The sequence below is a fragment of the Harpegnathos saltator genome, unplaced genomic scaffold (genome assembly GCF_003227715.2).
Source record: "Harpegnathos saltator strain DR-91 unplaced genomic scaffold, Hsal_v8.6 scaffold236, whole genome shotgun sequence".
NCBI lineage: Eukaryota > Metazoa > Arthropoda > Insecta > Hymenoptera > Formicidae > Harpegnathos > Harpegnathos saltator.
Window position 1 is genome coordinate 447,368 of NW_020230024.1, and position 26,681 is coordinate 474,048.

At 49.6% G+C, this 26,681-nt stretch overlaps 1 protein-coding gene across 3 annotated transcripts in view; it reads left to right on the forward strand.

The window, feature by feature from the left end:
- The window catches only part of LOC105181576 (PR domain zinc finger protein 16), a 79,757-nt gene that overhangs the window by 40,974 nt on the left and 12,102 nt on the right, over nucleotides 1-26,681 (forward strand). For 2 of the 3 annotated variants that reach the window (XM_011138441.3, XM_025298727.1), the window contains exons 1-5: nucleotides 19-603; nucleotides 5,858-6,235; nucleotides 6,510-6,706; nucleotides 23,644-23,775; nucleotides 25,961-26,087. In XM_011138441.3, the coding sequence (XP_011136743.2) occupies nucleotides 555-603; nucleotides 5,858-6,235; nucleotides 6,510-6,706; nucleotides 23,644-23,775; nucleotides 25,961-26,087 (883 nt within the window). In that variant the 5' untranslated portion in view covers nucleotides 19-554. Of the gene's footprint in view, nucleotides 1-18; nucleotides 604-5,857; nucleotides 6,236-6,509; nucleotides 6,707-23,643; nucleotides 23,776-25,960; nucleotides 26,088-26,681 lie in introns of those variants that run through there. The other variant, XM_025298726.1, reaches the window with a different exon arrangement.

A 26,681-nucleotide genomic window follows, 5' to 3' on the forward strand; every position in this document is an offset into this window, starting at 1 on the left:
CGATAGGGGTGGCTCCGCCCGTGAGCCAACCAGAGGTTTCGCTAGAAGCGACCCGCCACACCCCGTGAATCGTCCCTGGGATCCCGCGAGAACCCTCGCGTCGTGCCATCCTCTTCTCAACAGATTTTGGATCCTCTAGTCCGCCAAGGGCCTGCTGACACGGAGCAGCGCTCTTCCCGTTGTCCGTCTCTTCCTGGAGTCAGCCGTCTGGAAGGGCTCGCGAGCTACCCCCCGTGATCACGCATCTATAATACATCCCCCAAGACCCTGGGAGAGCGAGTCGCCACGATCGTGTTTTCGAGCGACTTGGTCGGCCGATCGATCGATCGCTCGCTCGCTCGCTCGCTCGAGGATCATGAGGACGAACGACACAGTTCGCGTTCTTCACGAACTGCGCCCGTCGGTCATCGTGACGTTAACGTGATCTCGTGATAGGACGCTCTGGTGATATCGATATATGTGTCGAGACATGTGTCGGGAGTGATCGGAGTCATCCTCGTCTCGCCCAGAATCACTTGGGAGATCCAGGATTCCGGATCCGAGGCGAGTCACCGATGAACGTTCTCGATCTGTCCCGGCCTGTGATCGATCGCAAGATGAACGGTAAGTCCAGGCGTGCCATCTCCAGGCGTGACGAGCCGATAGATTGACAGCGCTCATCGGACGCGCGATCGGACGCGCAACGATGATGATCGCGAGTTAGGTGATTCCGTTCGACGGAAAAGAAAAAAAAGAAAAAAAGAGAAAAGGCAACGGGAGAGGTCCGAAATCACGTCACGGTATATTGGAGTATGACAGATGTCGTCGCGGGACGACAAGGTCAAGTGTGCCGCGACTGACAATACGAGACAAGACAATACGAGATTGGGCGAGGGTGGGCGAAGGTGCTCGGTGCGCGATACACTACAACAAGCACTATGACAATGATGATACTTTCGCACTTTGATGAATAAAACGCGGCAGACACGAAGCACGGCGAAGCGATTTTCCGCCGTACTCAAACGCACTCCTGTCAGAGATCCGTTTCTGTTTTCAACAAACGCTATATTGTACTCCGGAGAATTGACGAGCGGCGGGGTTGCTCGCTCCGTTCTCAATTGCAATTCTATCGACGCAATGTCGGATGTAGATGAAAGAGAATGAGAGACTATTCCGTGAAAATCGAGCTCGAGAGTGAAGTGACCGCCGAGACCTAGTGGAGAGCGTCGGATCTTGCCGCGCGGTAATCAAGTTATTTCAGTCGTCCCTCGCGGCGCGTTTTTGCGCGACTCGACTCGTGCGATGTGCGAAAGCATGAGTATCCTCCTAGCGTGCTCCAGTCGGCAAACATTGGCGAGGAAGCTTGACCGCAGCCTGTCCGGAAGCCAGACTCCGGAGATTCGATCTTCTGTCCAATTTGGCCTGCCACTTGGCCTGGCAATTCCGTGACACACGCTGATAATCTTATCGACGTTTCACGATACTGCCCCCCCCCCCCCCGCTCTCTGCCCTGGCCGCAGCAGTCCGACAAGGGCCGTTTTTCTAATTAACCTCAATCGCCAATCAGCGCACCGCGGAGTAGGGAGATCTGATACTGTCACAGCGAGATTGTGCCTTCGAATCGCGCCATCCGCAGGAGCTTTCGACTGCCACCGGCTAACGACGCGTCGTGTTCCACGCGGCGCGGCGCGTTGACGTCGCGCGTTCCCCAGAGGATCCTCGTATCGCCAGGATGTCCTGTGCGGTTAGAGCAACGCGGTCTGCACGGGCGCGAACGTAGTAGAGCGGTGCAATCGCTCTTCCGACATCTCTTTAGCCGCCAATTTGTTTAATTATCTTTTCCGGAAGTCACGCTTACATTCCTCCAAGCTGCCGGGCAGTCTCTGCGTCCTGCCTCGCGCGGATACTCGAGATGCTTCGCATCGACAACGATCTCTCCTCGTGAACCTTTCCTTTCGATCGACACGAGGAAACGCTCGCGTTGCGCGTGGCGGATGTTACGTACAGTCGAATGAAAAAACTAATTACATCCGAGCGAAATTTATGTGGGACCTCGACGAAATATGATATTTATATTCCGACGAGGAACGCCGCGATTGTCTCACTTGTCTCACTTGTGTGTGTGTGTGTGTGTGTGTGTGCAAATTTCAATTTGATTCCTTCCTTCGGTAGTCCCGCGTATAAAATTCACTCGACGATATTTGAACGCGCGCGCGGCCTTTCGTGCGTCTACTTAATACGGCGGATTAATCCATCATTGCTCGATCGTTTGTTAAAGCCTTCGATCGTGAAACGTCAACTCCCGATATATATTCGGCGCATGCAGCTACGCGGCCAATCGATAGACGAACCGCGCGCGCGCGCGCGCAAGTATCGCACACGCGCGCATCAATCATCGATCACAATAGAGCCGTGCGATGCAAAAGAGTCATTTTGCTTTATAACTCACTAACTACTTCACCGCCGTGTGTATGGATAAACACGTATTATTATTTTCGCAGTAAACAGCACGGGCGCGACGCACAATGACAACTGATAGAATAATTTTCATTAGCCGCGTGTATCCCTATACCACTCATAATAATTTAATTATTATTCATTGTTCACGAAGCGACCTTACGGGGGGACGCGTCCATGAGATGTTCTATACATAGAACCGCGATGAAAGGCCGTGACTGTTCCGGCAAACATTTCATCGGAAGGAAATCGGCCGGTTTTGCGACGTTAAAGCGACTGAAATTCAAGTCTAAAGCGCCCACTTCACAGTCCTGCCGTGTCCTCTTTTTTTTTTTTTTTTTTTTTTTTTTTTCGAAAGCGACGGAGACGAGGAGAAATCAAGCCTTGTTACAGATAATCGCAGCGAGTGTTTACGAGGAAATTTCTCGATTGACACAAAAAGCGGATTCTTCCCACGATTAATTCGCCCAGGGCGTGAGCCGCGCTAGAGGGCCTCGGCACTTTGCTCTAATCATCCTTAGTGGGGCCTCTCGAGCCGCTATCATCGGGGATAATGTCACGCATGGCTCAACAAGTATACTCGTACTTCTGTCAAGGGAGAAAATACACCAGCACTTGTATCCCACAGGAGTCAAAGACCCCTGGCTTTTTTTCGAGGGTTTCCCAAATATTGTTCTTATATCATATCGGCTCCTTGCGCGAGAGGATCCGACATGAGTAGCGACCCTTCGCGCAAGATCGAATATCTCTCTCTCTCTCTCTCTCTCTCTCTCTCTCTCTCTCTCTCTGTCTCTCTTCTTTACGATCATCCGCGATCAGCGCGAACCAACACCGCTGCCAAATCGTGTTTATTCTGTCGATTAGGATCGCATTTGGGACAACGGTGCGCGGTATCGTGTTCTCGTGCGCGCCTCTCTCTCTCTCTCTCTCTCTCTCTCTCTCTCTCTCTCTCTCTCTCTCTTATCTCCTTGTCGGGCGCGTATGAAATACGAATCCGGAAGAGCAATCAGATCGCAATTCTGCAACGCAATTTGGAGATACGTCCACGTGTAGAGTCTTTAAATAGGCGCGCGCAAAACTCTATGTTGACAAGATCCTGCCGTTTTATTTCGCGACTTTTCTTTCCTCAGTCTCATGCAGAGCAAAGAGTAATTTCCCCGTTTTCGAGACCTCAGAGACTGTACGCGCGCGCGCGCGCGCGCGCGCACGGGGCCCCCTTTCTCGGCTTATTATCAGCGATTTATTCTTCCCCATTAGCAGTGACACATACGCCGATATCGACTCTCGCAGACGTCCTATCTCCCGGAGCTCCGTGTCGACGAGCACGCCTCGCAGGATCACCGTTTTCTTTTACGACTCGGCCGCGTCGCCGACGTAAGACGGCGGATCCTTAAGTCTTTGTTTACTCTCTCTATTAGAATGGAATTGAACCGGGCGTCGTAAAATTGATACTTTTAACGTTTTATTGCGCCACGCGACCTAAGCCGTCTTTCACGTACGTTCGGCCGCAGCACGTCGAGAACGCATCGCGTCCGCGCGTCGTTTCCACGTCGTATGCCCCCCCCCCGCCCCACCCCCCCGTTCGACGTGAAGATCACGCGTGTAGCGAAGATCGATCTCACTAGCGGCCCCCCCCCCCCCCCCGGTAAATGTCGAAATTGCAATCGTGAGAACATTTTTCTCCACGAGGAATCCTACTTCTCCAGCGTCTTTTTCTCCCCTTCCTTCTTCTCCGTTCATCCTCTCGACCGTCTTGTGCGCGCGTCTTTTCGATACACCTGCCAGCTCGTCGCTGAAACGATCATTTGCTTAGCCGCCGATTCACACGAAACTCCCACTGTTTGCAGAGGACTTTCGATCTTCGCAGGTTCCTCCGCTACGGACGGAGGATGACGACGCGCGTGAAGTTCATAGTTTGTTCTTAGATAGCCGATACACCACGAGGATATCTTTCGATTCGAAGATAAGGGCCGCCATTAAAAAGGACTCTCGTATCCGGTCGGAGAGTGAGTTCTTCAAACAAATCCAGATTCTCGCGCGCGATGCTCCTTTGTCGTCTCGAGCGTGACATATAATTGCCGCTCACGGATGTGAGAACTAAACTCGACATACTCTCCGAGACTTTCCGCAGGTATATAATTTCAACGCTGTATGTTGAGAATGCAAAATTTTCCAAATTATTTACATCTCTCCACGTACCATATTACTACTTTCGATTACTCATTTGTATCTTTCTCCTTTATCCTCCTCGACCTCGAGAGAGAGAGAGAGAGAGAGAGAGAGAGAGAGAGAGAGAGAGAGAGAGAGAGAGAGAGAGAGAAAGAGAGAAGAGAGATGAGTTGTTTGCGAACGGTTACTGCGAAGTCGCTTGATAACGCGCGATTGATAGAGTTTCGTTCGTCGCGGATGCTCGTCACGCTGGACGGTGTCACGGTGCATCAAAAACAGCCGACGGCGGGACAATAAAATTCTTATCACGGCAAACATCCTCGGCTTGGGTGTCACCGCGTGCACGCACGCGGCAGCTGCGTCGGAGAAACGCACCGCGGCAGATAGCTCGCTTCAATTGACACTTGTCCTTGTGTGCCTAGGATTTCGTCGAGTCGTAAAGAGACGGCGGGCGGGAAGAGAGTTGGAGCAAAGCGCGCGCGAGAGAGAGAGAGAGGGGGGGGGGAGGCTGCAAACAAATTCATTTTAGCTCTTGTGCGAAACGCACACGACGATTTTCCGACCTTCATCGAGACGGCAAGTTTACACGGAGCCACGACCTTTCTCGCAACAAAACGCTCGCACTCGCGAGTGCTTAATATCACGAATCGCAACTTTACTGCGGGAACTACGCGAGCCGCCGCTTTCCCAGAAATGACCAATCGCTACGTCACTCTCCGAAAAGTCCGTCCCTCATCATCGTTCTTGTGCGCGCAAATCTTTCCCGGTAAATTGGATTTTCGCAAATGGCGCGCAACGTGTCGTCGCTTGGTCGCGGCGTGACCTTCCGAATCGCCGGCTGCACGTCGAATGGAGAATTTTTACGAAGGGTGCGGGTCGATATAGTCGCGGATCGAGCGTCTACTGATTTACGAGCGTGTCGTTGACTTTGTCCCAACCAAATCCGGCGATATCGCAGACGGAATCTGCGAAATCATCGGGAGCGAATTTTCCTCAGCTTCGGAGAACGAAAACCTAACCGTTAGCCGGTTACATGAAGTCGTACAGGGATTTCGTGCTGGCTAAAATCGCAAAAATCAATAACATGCGAGATCACACAAGGATTTTATAAGGTCGCAGCGGAAATTGACGAAAGTAAAAAAATTCGCCGCGATGCACAATCGGAGGCGGCGCTGCAGCTACCGATAAGCAAACTCGCGTCCGAGATTCATCTATCGCGTCTCTGAGACTACCGACGTTTCGCTCTTTCCAGGAAGCAGCGACGAAGGCGAGTCGACATCGGGCGCGACGACTATCGGCGGGGGTGGCGGCGAGAACGCGGAAATGGAGGAAAACGGATCGACTCGGGCGAGCAGCAACAGCGGCGGCAACAATCCCGTCTACAGGGATCTGAAGCCGCTCCAAGCCGGCGGCGCGCACGAGGTCCCGCAGGATTACAACCCGCAGTCGAGATCCGCCTATCACCACCAGCGTGGCTACTCGCCGGGGATGGACCGACAGCGCGGTTATGAAAAGGAGCATCAGCCGCCACCGTCCGCCCGGGAGGAGGAGAGAAAATCGGCCTGGGATTACAGTGAGAAGAGCGCGCGGAAGGATTACTCGAGGTCGCGGGATTACAGCAATGAATACCGTGAGTTTTACAATTCCGCCAAAGGGCTCTCGCCGCGCAGCGCGTTTTGTGATGTTCAGTCCTACTCGCGCGATTTCAGATACAGAGAGACAGAGAGAGAGAGAGAGAGAGAGAGAGAGAGAGAGAGAGAGAGAGAGAGAGAGAGAGAGATGTGAATTTGTCAAAGTCGCGCTCATGCAAATATCACGTAGTCCCGAGCGCGACACATCCATGACGCAACGATTCACTAATATTCTGACGTGATGATGATTCTTCAACGTTTGCTTGTCTACAGAGGACGCGATAAAGCAGGAGCCCAAGGATCAGTCGAGTCGCGAATGGGTGTCACCGGTGCCTGAGGTCGAGGTCGGCGGCTCGGCGCCCGGAGGCCCGCACGTACGAGCGCGCAAAGACATCCCTCGTGGCGCGAGATTCGGCCCGTTCCTCGGCAAATGGGCGAGCGAGCCTTTTAACCCCCGTTACGCGTGGGAGGTGAGTCGTATATTTCTGCCGCGGTGTGTGTATAGACGTGTGTGCGTGTTTATCGCTTTCGCCCGCTTTCGAATTCTCGAGTGGAGGTAGTAGTCGAGTCGAGGCGAGGCGAGGCGAGGCGAGGCGATCGTAAAGCGAATAGGTCGGTGCTCGATCAGTTCAAACTGACCTTTCGAAACGAAAGATGTTTGCTGCGCTCTCTCGATGTTGCGAAATAGTCCTTGGGCGCTCTCTTTTTATTTATTTTTTTCCTCGCTCCCTTTCGCCTTTTGTCCAAAAGCCAATTAGCATTTTGCAGTCGGTGTTTGACGATTAACCGAGCAAGGATGCAAGCTGCTTCGTCGAACTTGTTGAGTAAAAACAGAGAAAATCATTTCTCCACGGAAAGTGAGAATATTTCGGAGAATAAGACATATTCCCGCGTATGAGTTATATATAACCGGTTCGATGCTCGAGCAAATAAATGTACAACTTTTTTATTTCGTCAAACGATAAGAATGCTGAATGCAGAGTGTCGCTAAAATCTGTCGACGTGTCGACTTTCGGCGTATGACGTGTGTTTGAGAGAGGGCTTTGAGATCATCAAACTTCCATCCCTCTCGAATGCGCGCAAGTTCTCTCTCTCGCCAATAGCGCACGTCCGTATACGCTCATTCGGGCTTCACGAGGGATTCACACGCGAATCTCATCCGCGATATCATCGCGAATTCAAGTTGTCGTCGAACCGTTTGAAAGATGATCGATCTGTTTATGGCTCGAGTTCGGCGCAGGAATGTTTCGTTCCGCGTCCGATGCCGATGCCAGCGGGTTTTCTATCCTACTGCCATAATCCCGGGGTATTATCCGGCAGATGCCGGCGATGGTGAAAGAAAAAGAGGGCGAGAGCGGGAAAGAGAGATAGAAACGGACAGACAGAGTCGTCTTCTTGCTTCGACAGCAACCACCTGGCCGACTCGTTCGCCGAAGGTGTCATCCACGTTGACAGATCTGTCAATTGGATCGTCTCGGACAGCTCTCTCTCTCTCTCCTCTCTCTCTCTCTCTCTCTCTCATTCTCTTTTACATTTCCTGCCGGAATTTTCAGATTCAGATCCTATGGAATCTGTCTGGAGTCCGCATACGCTGCGCCGCACACATTCCTAAGTCGACCGTAAAATCGGCGTTCAAAGTCACGATTGAGGAATCAGCCCGTGAAATCGTCAACGGAGATAGTTCTTTCCTCGATTTCATAATACAAGAACGTCCGTGCAATTTGTTCACGCTTCGCTGGAATTGTCAGTTTCCACGGAACCGAATGTGTAACCGAATTTTGTACGGAATCGCGATGTTGCGAAACGTTGTTGGCGAGGCGTTTTCACTGACGGTCGATTCTATCTGCGGAAATTCGCTGAAATTTGCGTCGCGAGTATGCAAAGATTTCCAGATTTGGACAGTAGAGGGAACTGATCGGGCACTGGTTCAGAGAAGGGGGGGGGGGTGTGATAGATATGATAGCGGCGGCGTTAGCGCATGTCGCACTGACAAAATGTAAATGGCACCATCCATCTAACTGCCGACAAAAAGGCAGCCGGAGCCAACTGTCGGACCGGCGATTACAGGATCGATTAAAGCCAAACTACCCCTTCGTTTCGTCGGGCCGATCTATCAACCCCACGCGCGTAAACGTGCTACAAGCGCGCGTGCGAGAGGGAAAACATCGCGAGAGAGATTCGGCCGCGATTTCTCACGTCGATCCACGTTTATTCGAAACGCCGCGCGAAGCCCGGGTCGTAAGCCCCCCTCCCTCCCTCCCTCCCTCCCCGAGAGAAAGTTCCCCAAAATCATTGAGATCCTTCCAGTTACCCAAAGAATCCCCAAAAACGACCACTTGAGAGGACACTGTCCTCTCATTTTATCGCGCAAACTTCAGAGGATGATTAAAGAGAGAGAGAGAGAGAGAGTAGAGATATTAAAATCAGAACGAGGCGCAGAATAAGGTGCTTAGCGATTTCCATGACAACGAATGCGTCAGGACAGTTAGCGAAGAAGCTCACGGAGAGACCTTTCCCGGAATCCGGCCAGGCAAACAAGACTCCCCCTTTCGATCGATTCACACGTTACTTCCCCGATCCTAATCCTTTTCTCACATCCTCCGGGAAACTCGCCGCCAAGGCGCGAGAGAGGGGGATCAACAGGGGGGGGGGGGAGAACGTGCTTCCCGAAACCGAAATTCGCCCCAAATTTCCCCGCTGTTTATCCACTCTGAAGTTTCCCGCGGAAGATCGGAAAGTTTTTATAGGATTACCGCGAATCTAAGGGTGATCGCGCGCCGCGTCAATTTTTCTGGCCAACCAGATAGTCGAGCCCAGTAGTCGAGCAGTAAACGTGCGATAATTTACTTTCAGTCAACAAGATCCCTCCGAGCCCCCTACGAATCATCCTCTAATTTTTGACAAGCAGCAATTAAACTCCGAATAAAAAGGGCACGAGCAAAGAGAGATATATTTCCAAACTCCGGAGAACGTGGTGGTTCACGCTACTTTGTCGCGCGCGCGCCAGTTGAAAGGCGCGAAAGGAAGAGAAATCGTATAACGACTCGTAGTCGTCGAGTCCTTACGAGGGGTTTGGCTTATTGTCGGGAATCTGGGAATCTGGGGATTGGGAGTCGCCGAGATAGTTTAGGTATCACCATTACATCACCTGCCGCGAGGTTTCCATCTCGTTTTTCCGAGTCCGCCGGAAAAGAAAAAGGGTGAGATAAAGTACAAGAGGAAAGGAGGAAATGAAAAAAAACGGTGAATGAGAGAGACGGCGGAGGGTAGGATCGGGATTCTCTCCGTTCCCGATGTATCCCGCTCGGTGACGCGTGATCCGCAGGACGACCGACCTGCGGCGTGCCTGCGTGGCGACTAAACCAATCTAAGGCTTAAGTTCACTCGGCCGAGAGACCCCTCGCGTGAGGGCTGGGCTTCAATTTGCCGAATGATTTCGAGAACCCGAGTTAAATGATCAACCGAGTCGCGTTTATTGCACGATGCTCGGCACGTTACACGTAGACACGTTTGAAAAATGATTGCGTGTATCGCCCGAATGCGCAAAATCTATTAGCCTAATGCAGCGTGATATGCGCGGGGGTGTGTATCAACCGTGACGGGAATTAACGTGTTGGACAGTAAACGTCGTTTAATTGATGTGTCGAACGAATGATTTATCGGTGCGATACGGTGCGGTATCCGCGACAATAAATTGTCTTCTGCAAGATACTGAGCTCAGCTGCTCAGTGAACAGCATCTCAGTGTCGAAATCTTCTCAACGCGTCGCGTACAAGTGCGTGCAAAACGAAATCGACATTTGACCGAATATTTCGCCAGACAGACAAAATGTGAGAAATATCTCATAAAGGTTAATCTCTCGTAGTATACTCGTATACTCTCTCTCTCTCTCTCTCTCGGAAGCGACCTCTTATTTCGCGCGGTTTACCCGCGCGAACATTTAAATCTCTTCCGCGAGATCTTTTCCCTCGAGAGTAGTATACTTCACACCGAAAAATCATTCACGTCGAGTTTACGCCCACGAGAATCTCCCACTTTTCCGACCATTCGCGCGCGCATTCCCCCTTCTCGGCATTTTCCTTCTCACTTTTCTTCCTCTACATATTGAAACCGGCGGCGTTTTTTCCACGTGGTTGCCGACAACCCCTGGCGTGGTCTCTTGACTCGGATCGGAGACCGCCGCTCGCCTTTCGGTGCGACCACGTGGGAGAAACGGAGGACCGAGGCCACCGCTTGTTTTTCATGCTGAAACGGCCGCACGCGCCTCGTCGCCCATACGAGGCACTTTTTCAGCAAATCGGCCGGAAAACCTCGCTGTGAGAGACGTATGCGACTGACAAATCATATTAATGGTGATTCTCGAGGAGAAACGTGCCATCGTCAAGCGCACGGAGTTTCATTTCGCATGGCCGACGTTGCTGTGTGACGTTGTCGAGTAGCGATATGAATGCGGCCGCGGCTCGGTATTCATCACGTTGCGATTTACAAATCGTCTCGTCAAAGTGTCTCGCCGAGAACAAAAGGAAATAAAGCAACCGGTGTCACAACAAAAGTCTGTGAGTGAGAATTCCTCTACATCATCCACCCCTCGGCATAATTTGGAATTTTACACCGACGCACTTCTTCGCGTCCCATGTTCGCCGGTTCGCAGGTCATCAAAGCGACGCGGATTCCGTTTGTGAGATTTGCCGGGAATCGTAGGTGGTACCTACGCATGCCGATCGCATTGTCGACGTTATTAAATTCTCGGCCCATCCTGAAGTAGGTATTCTAGACAATCCGCGCGTCCGCCGTTTCGACCCGACAATAGAGCGCACATCGGCGCCTATTATCCGAGAACATTGTCCACGCGAACTGGTCTTCAGGGCGTTACTGCCGGTCAAGCCCCGGAAGTGATTCGACAATGAGGCACATTATGCTCCCTCCCCGCGCTCCTCTCCCACCTTTCCCTATCGTCAACGGTGCGCGGCTTAACGTGGGCCTTATTAACCACCTTACTGCTCATAAGTGCAACACGAGTATTCCCCCCCCCCCCTCCTGCCCTTCTTCTGCATTTCTCGCCTTGGGCATTTCAAATCGATATGCCGATGCCGGACAACGGGACTCGCGCTCGCCAGTTCTCAAGGCATAGGGTTACCCCGTCTTGCGATTTCCCGTATTTGAATTTGAAATGAGAGAGAGAGAGAGAGAGAGAGAGGGAGAAATGGCAAGAAACAAGTGACAATCAGAGACGCCGGGATCTCCGTTATTGTCCGAGCTGTCACGCGTCTGACGCACCGGAATGTCAAAGGATCTCACCTTCCCCCCCTCTTGCCTTCTGCCATACGTCGTGGTCATCTATGCAAGTACGTGTACTGGTCAAGAAGGACGACCGATCAGCCGTGTAATGCGCGCTCGCGGCACCCCGCGAATTCGTCGCCTTTTTTGAATGTTACTTTTCGTTTCGCGGCGAAAGAACGTTTCATGACGACACACGCTTTGCACACGTTTCCTGCGAATCCCTCTTTGCGGCATAAGCTGCAATTTTGAATCTAGATTTTCCACGACATTCGAACGACGTTCGAATGTCAAACACTCGCGAGAAAAAGAAAGAAACTTATCCCGCTGGGTCCCGTCTCCGTGTGAAAAATCGGCCTTCTTTCTTACGCGAACTTCTTCACGAAACTGTGCGCACTTTGTGAGTGCACGGTGGTGAGGAGGAGGAGGGAGGCGACGGAGGTACGGTCCTGAAGTTGACCTGTGAGTGTCGCGAGAAAACCTGCGCAGGAGCGGCGATGCGTGAGACGAAGGACAACGCAAGCCCTCGCGGCACATAATATAATGTAACAGTTTCGAAAAAGTTTTTTCTACAAAAGCGGCATGCACCGAGCGGCGCATACGTTACTTTTCGCAAGGGCGCGAGAATGCAAGGGCGAGAGACCAGGGCTAACTAGCCCTTTTCTCGAGGATCGGGTTTTTGATTGACGGGTTTCGCCAGGTCCCGTAACTAGCGAGAGCACCTTCTCGCATTATGTTAATAAAGATATGATACACCTTTATGCGACCCGTGCCGTTAAAGCGCGTATTTTGACATTTAAATTTACTCGCCTTTAACTCACGAACGAATCTCCGTCGGTCGTCCTTTGGCTCATCGGGCGAGAGAGAGAGAGAGAGAGAGAGAGAGAGAGAGAGAGACAGAGAGAGAGAGAGAGAGAGAGAGAGAGAGAGAGACAGAGAGAGAGACAGAGAGAGAGAGACGCTCCGTCCGCGGGGCGAGACCGCGGCGAAAATCACTCGCGAACGCGACTTTTCACGGATATCGCGCAAAATAGTCGCAAAGGTCGCTCCATCGAATTCCGTCTTCCATATTTAATGGCCACGCATTGTGCATTTAGTTATACACTACTACATCCCGCAAAATATTTCTCGCGCGGTCGCAACGGTCGGACGAGGAGGACGAAAAATCGACGAGGAACGCGGTTCGCGGGACGTGGATGGGGCGCGGTGAACCTACGTTATAAAATAACGCGGTAAATTTTTAAACGCGACGTACGCGGCAGTTCGCGCCGTTAGCGCGGACATTTCTCCATTTCTCCGCGCGTTAATTGAAATTGCGCTCCTCGACGCAATCGTTTGCGAGCGTGAACACATTAAGAGGCCGTACGACGAGCGCGCTGCGCTCTGAGGCCTAACCATCTTTTCTCTCTTTCTCTCTGCCAACTCAACCGTAAGCTCGAGTCTCCGCTTTGCACCCCATCGCAGCACCCCTCGAGCGTGCCGTGGGGCACCCTCTGGGGTGGCAGCGAAGGGTGATAAATCTCGCTTGCTCGTTACCCCGCTATCTGTCGATAATAGACATAACCGACACGTGTTGCCCGATCGTCGCAGACTGACCCGAGCATCTCTCGACGGCATCGTCCGAGCAAGACACGACCCCCTCGGCCGTCATTCTTATCCCGCGAGAGTGGGATGATATGACTGATTTCACGACCCTATATATTGTCTTTCAAATCTTTTTGAGAATCCGGACTGAAACGTGTATTATGTACGTACTCGACACACTGCTACCAAGTATTGCTTCGTTGTCAGGCATCGTCCGGCGCTTCGTAACGACACACAGCTTCGGTGTTAACCACAAGCGACAAGGTGTTTTTCCGTTGCTCAAGCAGCGACATTAAATCCTGCGCTCACGACGGCAGACGAGCGCGGCCGCGGGGCGCTTTCCCGCACCTTCGAACACGCATCGTTTCGCCTTTCTTTCTCCTTCTCTTTCTCTCGCATCGAGACGATTGGGGTGGTTTCTCACGGGGAGTGTTACTCGGCGCGGGATAGGGCCTCCGCGTGTGTAGGAAGCCGTCCTTCGTCTTTCCAGGCGCGGACTTAATTGAACTTGTTCGCCAACTCATAACGAGAGAGAAGTCGACCAAGTGCAGTGCCGGTTATAATTTACGTGAAACAATCGCCGTCTTTGATGTCGCCGACGACGATCGTCCCACGATCGCGGCAAGTATTGCCTCGCGTGGGCGGGAGCGTTTTTACGGGATCGCGAGTGCTCGAGGACGAGGACTTTATGAAACGCTGGGCACGTCGTCCCGACGTGAATGATCGCCCATCTGCGTACTCGCGTGGAAATGCAAGCGAGCTTATGAGCTGTGCGGCCACTCGGGATCAGACAAGTTTTTACAACTGTGACTTCAGTTTCAGGAGGGATCCTTGCGATATCCTTGCGGAAGAAAAAGGCAGTTTATGTTAAAAATTTGCAATTAACCACTAGCGTCGACTAACGGTGGAGCGCGTGCGTCAGCTTAAAACGAGACGATGTGCAAACACACACGGGCGCACACAACACGCACGCTCCGCGACAACACAATAAATCCGCGATAAATGATGCACGAGCGCGTCGAATATTTCTCATTCTGACGCACGAGGCTTCCGTCACAGGCCCTCAGACACACCGATCGGCGAGCAATTTATCGCTATTCGTAATTTCTATTGCGCCCGCGCGCAAAACCTACGTGCCGCGCGTTTAAAATGTAAACCCAATTTAACCCGTGAATCGACGACCAATCAATGGTGGTAATTGTTTTGTCGCGAGTGGGGAAAAAAAGAGAGTTCATTCGGTATGGCAAAACACTTTGAAATGCAGGCCCCGGCTGTTTGATCGGACCAATGACCCTCGCGCGAGCCAATGAAATTACAGAGTGTGTATCAGCCAACGCGGCATTGATTGAAATTTTTCCCCAGGCCGAGGCGAAATGTTGTACGCACGATTGAAATTATACGGCGTGCATCAAGCCAGCGCGTGCGCACGCGCGCCCGGTGATTGGATTTAATTTTTTTCTATGCTCCGCCAGACCGAGACGAAATTTTGCTCGTTAGAGAACGACCGTATCGTCCGTTTGAGCTCGCGCGACATCGCGCCTCACCGCGTCGTCGCGAGTGTCACGAGGGTGTTCGATCGAGGAGAGGAGAACGAAGACAGGAGAGACAGGAGAGTGCGCGGGAATGGGAAAGAATGGTGACACCGTGGGCCGATGGGAAATTCACGCGACCGCGGGAAATCCGCCATCCGTTTTCGCACGTAGGCTTCTCTCTCTCTCTCTCTTTCGAGAGAGAGAGAGAGAGAGAGAGAGACGTGCGTCCAATACGTGCGAAAACGGATGGCGGATCTCTCTCTCTCTCTCTCTCTCTCTCTCTCTCTCGAGAGAGAGAGAGAGAGAGAGAGAGAGAGAGAGAGAGAGAGAGAGAGATCGCCGTGCGGCTTCGGGTTGACAGATTGTGTGTGCACGCGAACGCGCACGGGCCTTGATACAATGACCGAACTAATCTGGTCCGGCGCAGGGAGGTAGCCTAAGTTCAATATACACACAGGAATACACTGTGGCGCGTAGCCGTTTCGCGTGTGCTTTCGACTATTGCCCTGCATAAATCAAATTGCCCCCTCCCTCTCGTGGCGAGCTCGAGGCCTCGTGAATCGCAGCGTCGACTTAATTGTCCCGCACGCTGCGCAAAGGATCTCGGCCTACCGAGATGTGCATTTAGTGATCACTCTCTTTCTCTTTTCCTCTTCATCTCCCTCCCTTTCTCTCGATGCGAAGACCGTCAATTTTCCACTCGTCCATCCCCGCGTTCGTCCGTTCCCGTGGCTCGTTATTATTATTAGCAGCTGATTGAAGTATGCCGCGGTGCGGCATTTGCATTGATTACGATTACAGAGAGATCTATTGTTAACGCACTCAACGGTGCGTCGCACCTTGATCATGATTTGCTTGAAAGCGAAACTAAACGCGCCGAGTTTCATCCTCATCTATTCGGCGTTCTTTCCTTCGCGTTTCTGTAACATACGGAATTTTTCGCGTTACATTATCGCGTTAGCGCGAAGCTACTTGGACGCTTAGATGTTAAGTTAAGATCAATCAAGCGGTCGGCCGTGAAAGGGGAGAGATACTCACAATCAAGCTCGTTTGTGTTGGAAACAAAGGTCCGTCATTATTCTTTGTTACGCGGTAAGCCGCAGCGAGCGGAAAGTTGTTTTGAAGGGTCGGACTTCGGATCGGTAAAATTTTGCCAAATTTTCCGGCGGGTCAGCCTCTCTAATGATCGATCATATAAGGGGCTGGCGATGACGCGACTCGGATATAATTTATACTAGATACGCTAGGGGTAGCGTCCCTTAGAAGTCGCGCGCTGCAGAGAAGGCGAGCACGCGCGCGCGTTGGGGGTGGCATCTGCTGCGTGTTAGACACGGGTCGGAGGGCACCGCTTGCTCTGTCATTACTTGCATTACTTCTCGCCGCGTGTCAAGTGGGTCAAGTATGAGTAGAGAAACATGTTGGCACGATGTCGAGGAAAGAATGCCCGGTGCCCGAGGAAATTCCGAGCAGGGTGAATTTTGTGAAATTAAATCAGCGCGCGAACCTCTTCTCGCAATCGTTGCCGGAAACTGCACTGCAATTGCACGTTCGCGTGACACGAGATGTGTTCTCGCTCATGCCGATTTCAGACAGACACGCGGGATTTCCCGGGGCCAATCTAAACTCGTCGCATCTCTCCTGCATCGGAAAATTTTCTTTTTCTGAATTATGATATTCGTTTCTGGTTCGAAAATTCTGACGAAAATTCGGACGAGTCCAAGAGTGAAAAATATAATTGATAAGTCCAAATGGATTACGGATGTTATCCGGACGTGAAGAAATCGATACAACTATAGCCGAAATATGTAACTTCCCCCGGCGGCTGTCTCAACTACGTGTGAGCCCCACGTCGACGTCGCTTTAAACGGACGAGGTAATGCAATTATTCGCGCGAGCATGTGTCGTTAAATTGCGTATAATTTCACAGCCGAAACGCGTGAAACGCGTGTGCAAAGGCGGCGACACGCGACTGCACGCCTCTGAATTCCAATCAAGCGAAAACAAATCGCACGTTAAATCAATTAACACGTCATCCGCGTGATCTCGCGCTCGCGCGTAGAGAACTCGCCGGTTGAGTTAATCGTCGTTGCCTCTCGCGGCAGTTCACGCGTGCGTACGCCTCGCGATAATTTTCACAGGTTTAGAATTAGACTTTGCACATACGAGAGATTGAGAGAGAGAGAGAGAGAGAGAGAGAGAAAATCGCGCCCAAGTGAGCATTCTCTCTCTCTCTCTCTCTCTCTCTCTCTCTCTCTCAGGCGGGAGGAGGCGCGAGAGAGACGATTCCTCGGGATTAATCAAGCGTCAATTAAGACTAGCGGGGCTGCCTCAGTAGCTCCTCTTCTCGCTCGCTCGCTCGCGCCTCCGCGATAGCGGAGAGGAAATTAAGCAAAGATGTCGCCGTGCCTAATGTCTCGGTCGGTCGGTCGGTCGTAAGGATCAACGGCGGCGCTACGTGACGCCTAAACTCGTAAACAGTTCTGTTATTTAGGGGATGATAATTGACCGTTTCGCTCACCCTCTCTCGTCGCGCACGCCCGACGAATTTCCCGAAACAGCGGAGAGAGAGAGAGAGAGAGAGAGAGAGCGCGTCGACGATGCTGGGAAATTTGCCGGTGCGTTAGCGCAGTTGATGTTTACGAGAGAAACGATATGTCTCTTCCTTCTCTTTCTGTCTCCCTTTCTCTCTCTTTCTCTCTCTCTCTCTCCCATTTACGCTTATGCTCTCGCTTCTTCTCCCGTGGAAAGGGGATGAAAATGAAATTCGATACGCCATTGTTGTGTCACATGAGCATAATCTCGCTTACTCGCTGTTACCTCCCATGATGGATACGTACGGTGCGCTACGCTTTTATTGCTCCCGCTAAGTCGATATTAATAATGGCGATCAATTATTTCGTTCAAGCACCGTCGTGTTTTTGATAAAGTTGGAAATAAATGAGCGTTGGTGCACGAAGAAATGGATTTACCTGCATTCGGGCCAATTACGCGATTGGACACGCGTTAATTTTTCTTCTCTTGTATATAACTAATTCTCTTGCCTGTTTCCGGTTCAGTTTTCTCTCATTTCGTACGACAAATAAATCGCAATGCTTGCAACGTGTATCTTTTGATATTTCTCTCGAGAAATAAAAGAGATTCTTTTCTATTGATAATTGTCGACGCGCGAGCAACGAGCAATAACGAAATCTTGCGAGAAACGCACGTGTCTCGAGTAAAGATTTCTTTGAAATCGACATTTTACGCGCTCGTAATTAAAAACTTCTCACGACACCACCATCGTGGTGAAAGTTTTATCTAGAAAACGTCGCCGAGTTCTGCGAGTCGATCGACTTGCGGGGTGGATTTTCTCCGCAACAGAGGGAGGACATGCTGTGTCGGCTAAAAGCATTTTTGCGTCGACCATCATGGGGCTATCATACACTATCGATCCATGTTATTCATAACTTTCGTTGGCTGTCGCCAGCGTATCGTACTCGAGGACACTGTTCCGTTCTCAATGCCGCCTCTGTCATCAATACATTCGTGCGCATATTTTTGTGAATCCGAGCGCTTTCCGTATATAAAATATAACCACCTTCAACAAACAACGTATTCGCTCGAATTTATGCAATTTGCGCGACACGAATTTCGACAATGAATTAAGAGAATATTTTTAGTTTCTAGACGTCGGTGTAAAAACATCGGTTGAATATTTTATAACCCAGCGTGACGCGTGGAGAGCACAAACGCGACTGTTTGCCGAGCGGCAGGGGCGGACGCTTCGTTGTGAAAACTTTGTCCAAACGTCGGTAAAGCAAACGTACAAATTTCCATTAAATCCCGATCGATCGTGTCCCTTCGTTTCGGCTGAGGCTATCCTGCCTTTCGAATTCTAGCAACGATGCGCGCCGTGAATTCTCGATTATGAGGGACCATTTAGGATGCGGTATGAGAATCTCTGTCACCCGAGGGTCACCAGTAGCTTCCTTTTCTCCCTCTCGGATCTTCGGCAAAAGCCTAAGCGACGCAGAAAATCCGTCCGTGGGCTTGCTTTTGTTGCAAGTGTGATGTTACAAAGGGAAAGTAGCGACCACGCGATTTGTACAGCGACAACAGACGTAGGAGCCTTCCAAGACTCTCCGCGTGCCTGTGGATCCGTGCATCCGATACAAGACGTGTCTGTCGCTCTTCAGGTTATTACCTGCCTCCGCCTGTTGCCGTCTTCTATTGACCGTGCATTAAAATCTTCTTCAAAGGAGAGAGATACGTACGCTGATATACGCCTTACCTCTTCCGACTTGTAGAGTTCTCGGGATGTCACGGTGCGAAGAACGAGCACGACTTTGTAAAACCTGATGCAGTTCGGACAAAAATATTCGTGAGTCACGAACGGAAACGTATTTAAACGTCCGGGACGACGCTAATTTTGGACGTACATTTTCGAATCACCAATTCCCCCATTCCGATGAGATGAGATGTTTGCTCGGATTTTTGTTGTTCAGTAACATATGTATCGATTGTATATCACAGAGTATCGATCCATTTCGTGCGAGGGAGAGACGAGAAATGTTCAAGATCACACAAAGATTCCTATTGTGACGCCCGGACGCCCTATTAAGACGTTTTGTGCCCGCGATCGTGCGATTCACGGCATTATAATTTTCCATTCCGCGCACAGAATAACGTAGCACGATCACGACCGAGATTCACGCCTAGACAAATCTGTCCCACGAATTGTTAGCACATGTCCGCATGCGCCGACAAAGCGACAAAACTCCCCCCAAGAGTCGTTAAAGCCGGAATAACTCTGACGAATTTCTCTGTCCTATCCACGTCTCAATTTTCACATGTCGAAAACGCACCGAAGATGCGACGAAAATATGTCCCATTTCTAACTGGAGCGCGTTCAACTTGCAGGTAGTTTCTCTTTTCACGAATACTCACGAAATTCCATGCAGCGCATCTTATCGTTAGCCTTATTACCGTCGGATTTGTCTCGAGTCCAAGCAATAAAATGCCCTTAATTAATTAAATAAAACAAAATCAATACGCGATGCTACTCTCTGCAATATCGAATAAGTCGAAAAGTCGTTTGGTTCAATCTCTGGCTTAAATTTCACGTTACTGAATTCAGGAAGTAAATCAGTCCAAATATTCGTCGACGTTTCCTGTAATTCTTCGTTAACATTCTAACCGTATTCATATATCTCTATCTTCAAAGATGATCGAGTTTTCCTCGACGAAAAATTGAGTCGCGGACTACCGGAGCGTAAGATACAAATTTTACAGTCTTTTTCTCTTCTCTGTAACGTAATCTTTCCCTTTGTTCAATTTTTCTTCCTATTTTCTACCAATTTGCTTCCACATTTGATGCGAAAAATCTGCTGCAGCGCCGAAGAATGAGTGGGCGCATCTTTGTCATAGGTGAGGCTCGACAGAGAGAGAGAGAGAGAGAGAGAGAGAGAGAGAGAGAGAGAGAGAGAGAGAGAGAGAGAGAGGAGAGAGAGAGAGAGAAAGGGAGAAAAAAAGAGAGAGTAGGGGCTTAATGCCCCGGTGAGAAGGTCTATTGTAAAGGTTTAGCGGGGGTTTGTACTCATTTCCGCACCTTAGTTCTGAAGAGATCCCGGTTAATACCGGTAGCCATTTTTATCACCGATGAATGGTGCAGCATGGATTTCTTTCCATTCTCAGTGGTAACCTGTCTTGTTATCTATTGTACTATTGTGAATTATTGCGGGTTTCTTCACTTCGCTATGACGAGACTGACATGCCTCCAAATGATGACACCGTAGGTAGGCGATATACTTTAAAACGATCGCGTAATAGTCGTAGATATAAATTTACGTTTAGACTCAAGAATTTGGAATAATTGTTCAATAAATTTTCGGTGGACGCTAATTGTTATTTTCTAACACACTAATTCGCGAAGGTGAATCTATTTGATTTATAATTTGTAATTCAGTTGCGATGCGATAAATGCGGACAAGTAAATTACTCAGCGTTAGAGAAATAGGGACAAGTAAATAAATCTTTTGCAAAGTGTACGTGTAGTTAGTGTAACTTTTTGATAAAGATTACGAGATGAGATTACGAGAGAAAAGGAGATGACAGATTTAGACAAGGTAGAAAAAGGAACGTTGAGTTGCGGGTGGCCACGAACGAAAGAGAAGAATCGGAAGAGTATTAAGGCATCGTTTCGCTTCAGGAAAACATCTCAGGTACAGTACAAGTGGACCGTGTTTCAGGAATTCCTAAGAAGAAGAACATCCTCTATTGTTTGAGACATTCCTCGAATGAGATTACCTGCAGAGTACCACATACAAATTTTATCCACCTTGACAGTTCTATTGATCGTATACACTCGTAGTAGTAGTTGTGTTCACAACCTATAGATGGTGTGAGTGGACGGTCACTGCAAACAGAATTCACTGCAAACAATGACTAAATGCGCAATGATGACCTGCCTTGTTCAACACGTTCACCACCACTATATATATTAGGCGTACAAATGAATAATCCAAATTATTTTGAGCAGTTATGAAATCAATTTTAAATTGAATAGATTTTCCCGCTCTTTTGTGATTATGCAATGTTGATATGTAGCTATTAAAAAGAACATATAGTTTGGCGAAAGAGGCCCGACATAACCTTCAAAAGTATTCAGTTCAGTACAGTCGAAAATGGCAACAGATAAGGTGCATATCCGACACTGCATTCTTCACGAATTCCAACGAGGAAAAAATACTGCAAGAGCGTGCGAATCCATTTGTTCCTTTCTCGGCGAAGGTGTTGTATCGTACAATGTGTGCGGATTTTGGTTTAAGCGGTTTAAAAGCGGTTTAAAAGATTTCAGTCTAATCGACAAACAACGCCCTGGAGGCCCTCCGAAGTGCGATAATGATGATTTGGAACAACTGCTCGCTGAGAATTCGGCACAAACACAAAGAGAGCTCTTAGAACAGTTGGGAGTAACGCAGCAAACGATTTCCAAACGCCTACATGAGATGGGAAAGATCCAGAAAGAAGAAGATCAATAAGCAGCGTCGAAAGCAGCTTTCTTGTGGAAAATCGTTACGGGCGATGAGAAATGGATACTCTATGACAATCCGAAACGCAGAAAGTCGTGAGTAAATCCCGGCGAATCGTCAAAATCGCTTCGGAAAGAAGGTTCTTCTCTGCATTTGGTGGGATATCAAGGGCGTGCTTTATTATGAGTTGTTGGAACCGAGTGAAACAGTTAGTGCGCGGACTGCTACCAACGGTCAATTAATCTGCTTGAGTCAAGAATTGGAACGAAAACGCCCGTATACTGGCAAACTGGGAGAACGTCCAGTGAAATTGTTGCGTGACAACGCCAGGCCACACACATTGCTTCCAATACAAAAGACACCATAATGAGTCTTGGTTGGGACGTCTTGCAGCACTTGCGGCGTATTCACCAGACATTGCTCCATCCGATTGTCACTTGTTCCGGTCGATGCAACACGCCTTATGCTACCAATATGCATTTCCAATCAGTGGATGAGATCCGAAAATGGCTTGACGACTTTATCGTGTCCAAAGACGTAACATTTTTCCGAGATGGAATTCATCAGCTGCCTGAAAGATGGCTCAAAGTTATAGAAATCAACGGCGAATACTTTGATTGAACAATTTAATTTACTTTCTTTTAAAATAAACCTTGAATGTAGCTGAAAAAATTGGATTATTCATTTGTACACCTAATATATATATATGTAATGCTTTAATCTCTCGCGAGAGACAAACATCATATCTGTGACAGCGGTATTTTTTCACTCAACATGCGTAAACATGCTAAGCTTATTTTAGACAATTACTTAAGAGGTATATGGTTTATGTAGAGGGTTCTTCAGGTAAATCGTAGTAGCAAACGGTGTTCGAAGGTTCCAGGACCACCAAACTGTTTCGGTGTAGCCAGCGATGGCAACGTCTTCACCTGGAAGCACGTTTTCGCGCCATATTCTACCCAAGAATCTTCATTCGTTGACATAAATTCATTTTTATATGATACGCGAGTAATTCACGACATATGAACGACAAATATGTCCTCCACTGTTAAAAATTCAACAGATTCGATCTGATGTGTAACAAACGGTTCGTGGTTAAAATATTTCCATCGAGAAAGAGAGAGAGAGACAGAGAGGGGGGGAGGCGAGGGAGGCGAGGGAGGGAGGGAGGGAGGGAGGGAGGGAGGGGGAGAGAGAGAGAGAGAGAGAGAGAGAGAGACACACAGAGAGACGTACACGACACGTACACCTCGTGTCTCCGTGAGGTGGACGTGCCAAATGCGTTTACCGCGTGAGACGAGGGTGACAAGGAGAGAACGTTCGTAGCTTCCCGTTGGGCAATTGGGGTGTCCGCAGGAACGAAGCCGGCGCGTCGGGGTGCGACGCTTGGCCAGTCAAGCGTCGCGGGGCGTCAGGACCGCGGTAGACAATTGAAAAAAAAAAAAAATCACTTGTCTCGCCCTAAAAGTAGGGACGCCTCGGCTGGATGCTGGCCGCGGAGCGGGAAAGTCAGGGCAGATGCGAGGGTGATGAGTGAGCCGATGTGTCCGTGAGCGACAGTCCGTTAAACGCAATGTTCCGAATCCGAGAGAGCGTTGCGGTCTCGCCGCCGGAAATACACACTGTCTACGTGTCGTTTCGCGCGCACGTGCATGCCGGCCGAAAGTCTCTCGCGACGTGCTCTCTCGGCGGAAAAATTATTTTATCGTTTGTGACTCGTATCGTACATCGAGTGATGCTGCAGCGCATGAGAGAAACGGCACACGAACGACTCTTTCGCAACTGACAAGATGCGCGATGATTGTGGTGTACGCGATTGGAGCGATTGAAATGACGATATCACCATAACGGCCTCGCTCTACTCGTTACGTAATACTCTCCTCGCGTTATCGGCTGCCATGAAACGAAATTCGCGATGGCGCGCGGTCTGCGCTCGGGCGCTCCTGCGCTTCAGCATCTCCGCTTGTTGCGCGATTTTCACGAAACCATCGCGCAATGTTTCAGGTACGCATATCAGGCAGCGGAGTGAGAGGCTGGCTGGACGCGTCGCATGAGACCAACAATTGGCTCAAGTACATCCACAGCACCACCAGTCCGCATGCGGTGAACATGCGGCACGTACTCATCGGCGGCCAGGTAACGAAAAGTCGCTAATCAGCCGGCGCGATCGGGAATCGGGCGAGAGTGGCAAAAATTAGCGATACCGATACTTCGTCGCCGCTTCGAACGCGCGATAAGCGCGATCTGCGCGTCCGTGGACAATTGCGATGCGCGATAAACGGATTGTACTCTTCCTGTTATGCGATCGATCGATTTTAATCTAATTCGCTTATATCACGAGGAGCGAACAACAAAAATAGACAATAGCTACGATAACCGAGTCGATCAGCGTGGATGATCGCTGCTTGCGCAATCTATTTCATGGCGGGCGACGCGAAGACACGTTTGCGGATCGTTCATCTGATAATTTCACCGAGGAGCGAGAATTATCGGTATCGCTAATCGGCATCTGCGATCTTCGCTTTCGATCCGAATGTGCTCATGACGTGCGCACAGGAGGAGAAGGAGAGAGAGAGAGAGAGAGAGAGAGAGAGAGAGCAAATTCCACGAATCCGTTTCTCGTGAAGACGAGCGTGGCGTGCACGAGTAACGTCATTTCGTATTAAGGTTTCGCCGATAATCCGGAGATACCGCGAATGCAAATTATCAATTACTTGGAATTTATTTATTTTATCACCAGATAATAAAGAGGAGGAAGAATTTCCTATCGTTTTGGAAAAAATATAGCCTTTGGTGATCTGTCGCGATGGATGATACGAAGAAATTATAGAATTATCGTTTCGTTTGTTGAACGACCCTCTCCAGATAGACGTTTGGCAGCTACCCTCTGTGACTCACCTTCGATTGAACAAACGTTTACATGCAACCGACACTCGATCGACAGTTGCAGTTAATAGGAAACGATAATTACTCGGCGCCAAGCGCAGTCGCCAATTGATTCTGCATATGTTGTTATCGCTCATTAAAAAGCTCGCCAACGGTTCGCAGGGAACTTTCATTCTCTCCCGCTCTTACGCTTCCATCCGCTTTTCGCGAGCGATCGACTTTACGCGGCACGCGCGTAAAGGTATTTGAGAATCGCGTGATCGCCGCGGAGACTACTCCGTCGTCGGTGGAGATATGCCTGCATTTCCGATATCCCTGCGCAGCTGTTTACGGTACGAATCAACGCGGAACGGAAATGGATCGATACGACTGTAAAGACAGCTCGCGACGAGCTATCCTTTCTAAAAGCAAAAAGACAATTCTTATCTCAGTTGCAAATCCCCCGATGACGATCCCCGGGACATCAAAAACGAGCTCTCGACTTTCGGTCAAGTTATTCGTCTTCGAACAAAGTGCGTTCGCATACGATCGGTCGTCGAATAGACGTTATAAGCGGAAACGATGGAGGTCACGGTGTCAATTTAGGGTCGAGCTCATGCCGCTCTGTCCGTTTGGCCCTTTCTCCCATTCTGTCTTTCCCCCGCTCTTTTTTTCTCTTTCTCTTTCTCTCTTTCTCTTTGTGAACCGTGGCACATGGTATCCGCGATGTTGTGGGCGCGCCGTAAGCTACATGTATACAGGGTGTTTAGTTATTAAGTCACCCCACGGGGTCGTTTCGCTGACTTCCTATACGCCCTCTCGCAATCGCTGTGGGAATGGGGGACGCGCGCGCGCCACTTTCTCTTTCTCTCTTTCTCTCTATCAGTGCCCTGCAGAATCGCTATCGTAATGATGCCTCGAGCCCCGTGACGACGCTATAAAGATCGTTTCACGGCTTCTCGCGACGTTACCAGGCTCCACAGAATCTAATGTGTGAAAATTACGTGAGAGGAGCTTTTCCAACGAGACCGAAACGCACGCGCGCAAACGACGTCCGAGAAATCGACATCGTGCGTGCTTCCGCCTCTTTTATCTCTCACCGTCTTGCCTTTTATTCCTAATTTTTCGCGGTCCAGAGGAAGTCTCTACCGATCGAAGTCGGTAGCAATTTTTTTTAATTTTTCAAAAGTTTTTAAATTTTCCTTTTGACTTTTAGCTATTTTTAAGGATCGCAAATATCCCATGAGATTTTTCATTCGTTTTTAAAGGTCTTGCGAGAGACATTGAGAGAAAATTTTTCTTTTTCTCTCTTCATGAAAAATGAAAAGCTCATTCTACCTTGAAATATTCATGCCATACGGTATGGTGTGCCGAGGATTAAACTGTACTTGCGACATCGCACGATTAAGATGCTCGAAGATCGTGCGTTACAGAGCGTCTATCTCGATGATCACAGATGGTGTACGAGGCTGTTCGCGACATCGCAACCGGCGAGGAGCTACTTTTGGGTCTTCGGGAGCCGCTTCAGCTGCAGGACATGCTGGGCGAAAATACGACCGAGGACAGGAGCGATCGCGAGACCGGTGAGTCCAGCCACACAATGGCTGGCTTAGACAATACCCTATTTTATTTTCAAATCGTTTGTTGTTTCAAAGAAGACGCGTCTACCTAACTATATGTCAACATATTTTTCAATAAGGGTCCTTCGATAATCTTCTTCAGTGTCACTGTGAAAGATACAATAAGAATAGACACAATAGAATCTCAAATATTGAATAATGACTTGGCGGCCAACGAAGAACGGATCAACAGAGAGAAAATTTATTCGACTCTCTCTGCCCTTTCTTGGAGAATTGACCATTTTCCGTGACGGCGGCATGAGAATTCTGACGAAATTCCGACAATGGATCGTCGTAAATCATAAATCGTGATTGACGAACAATAAATTTTCCCACAGAATAGAGCGAAATTAAAATTTGACTGAGAAGTCGTGCCAAACTTTTTCGCTGACAATATAACGCGGTGTTCACAGCGGGGAATTACGCTCGCGTAGTAATCGGGAACGGGTCGGAAAAATGTGGCGAGAACGAGAGAGAGAGAGAGAACGAGAGAGAGAGAGAGAGAGAGAGAGAGAGAGAGAACGAGAAAGAGAGAGAGAGAGAGAGAGCACGAAATAA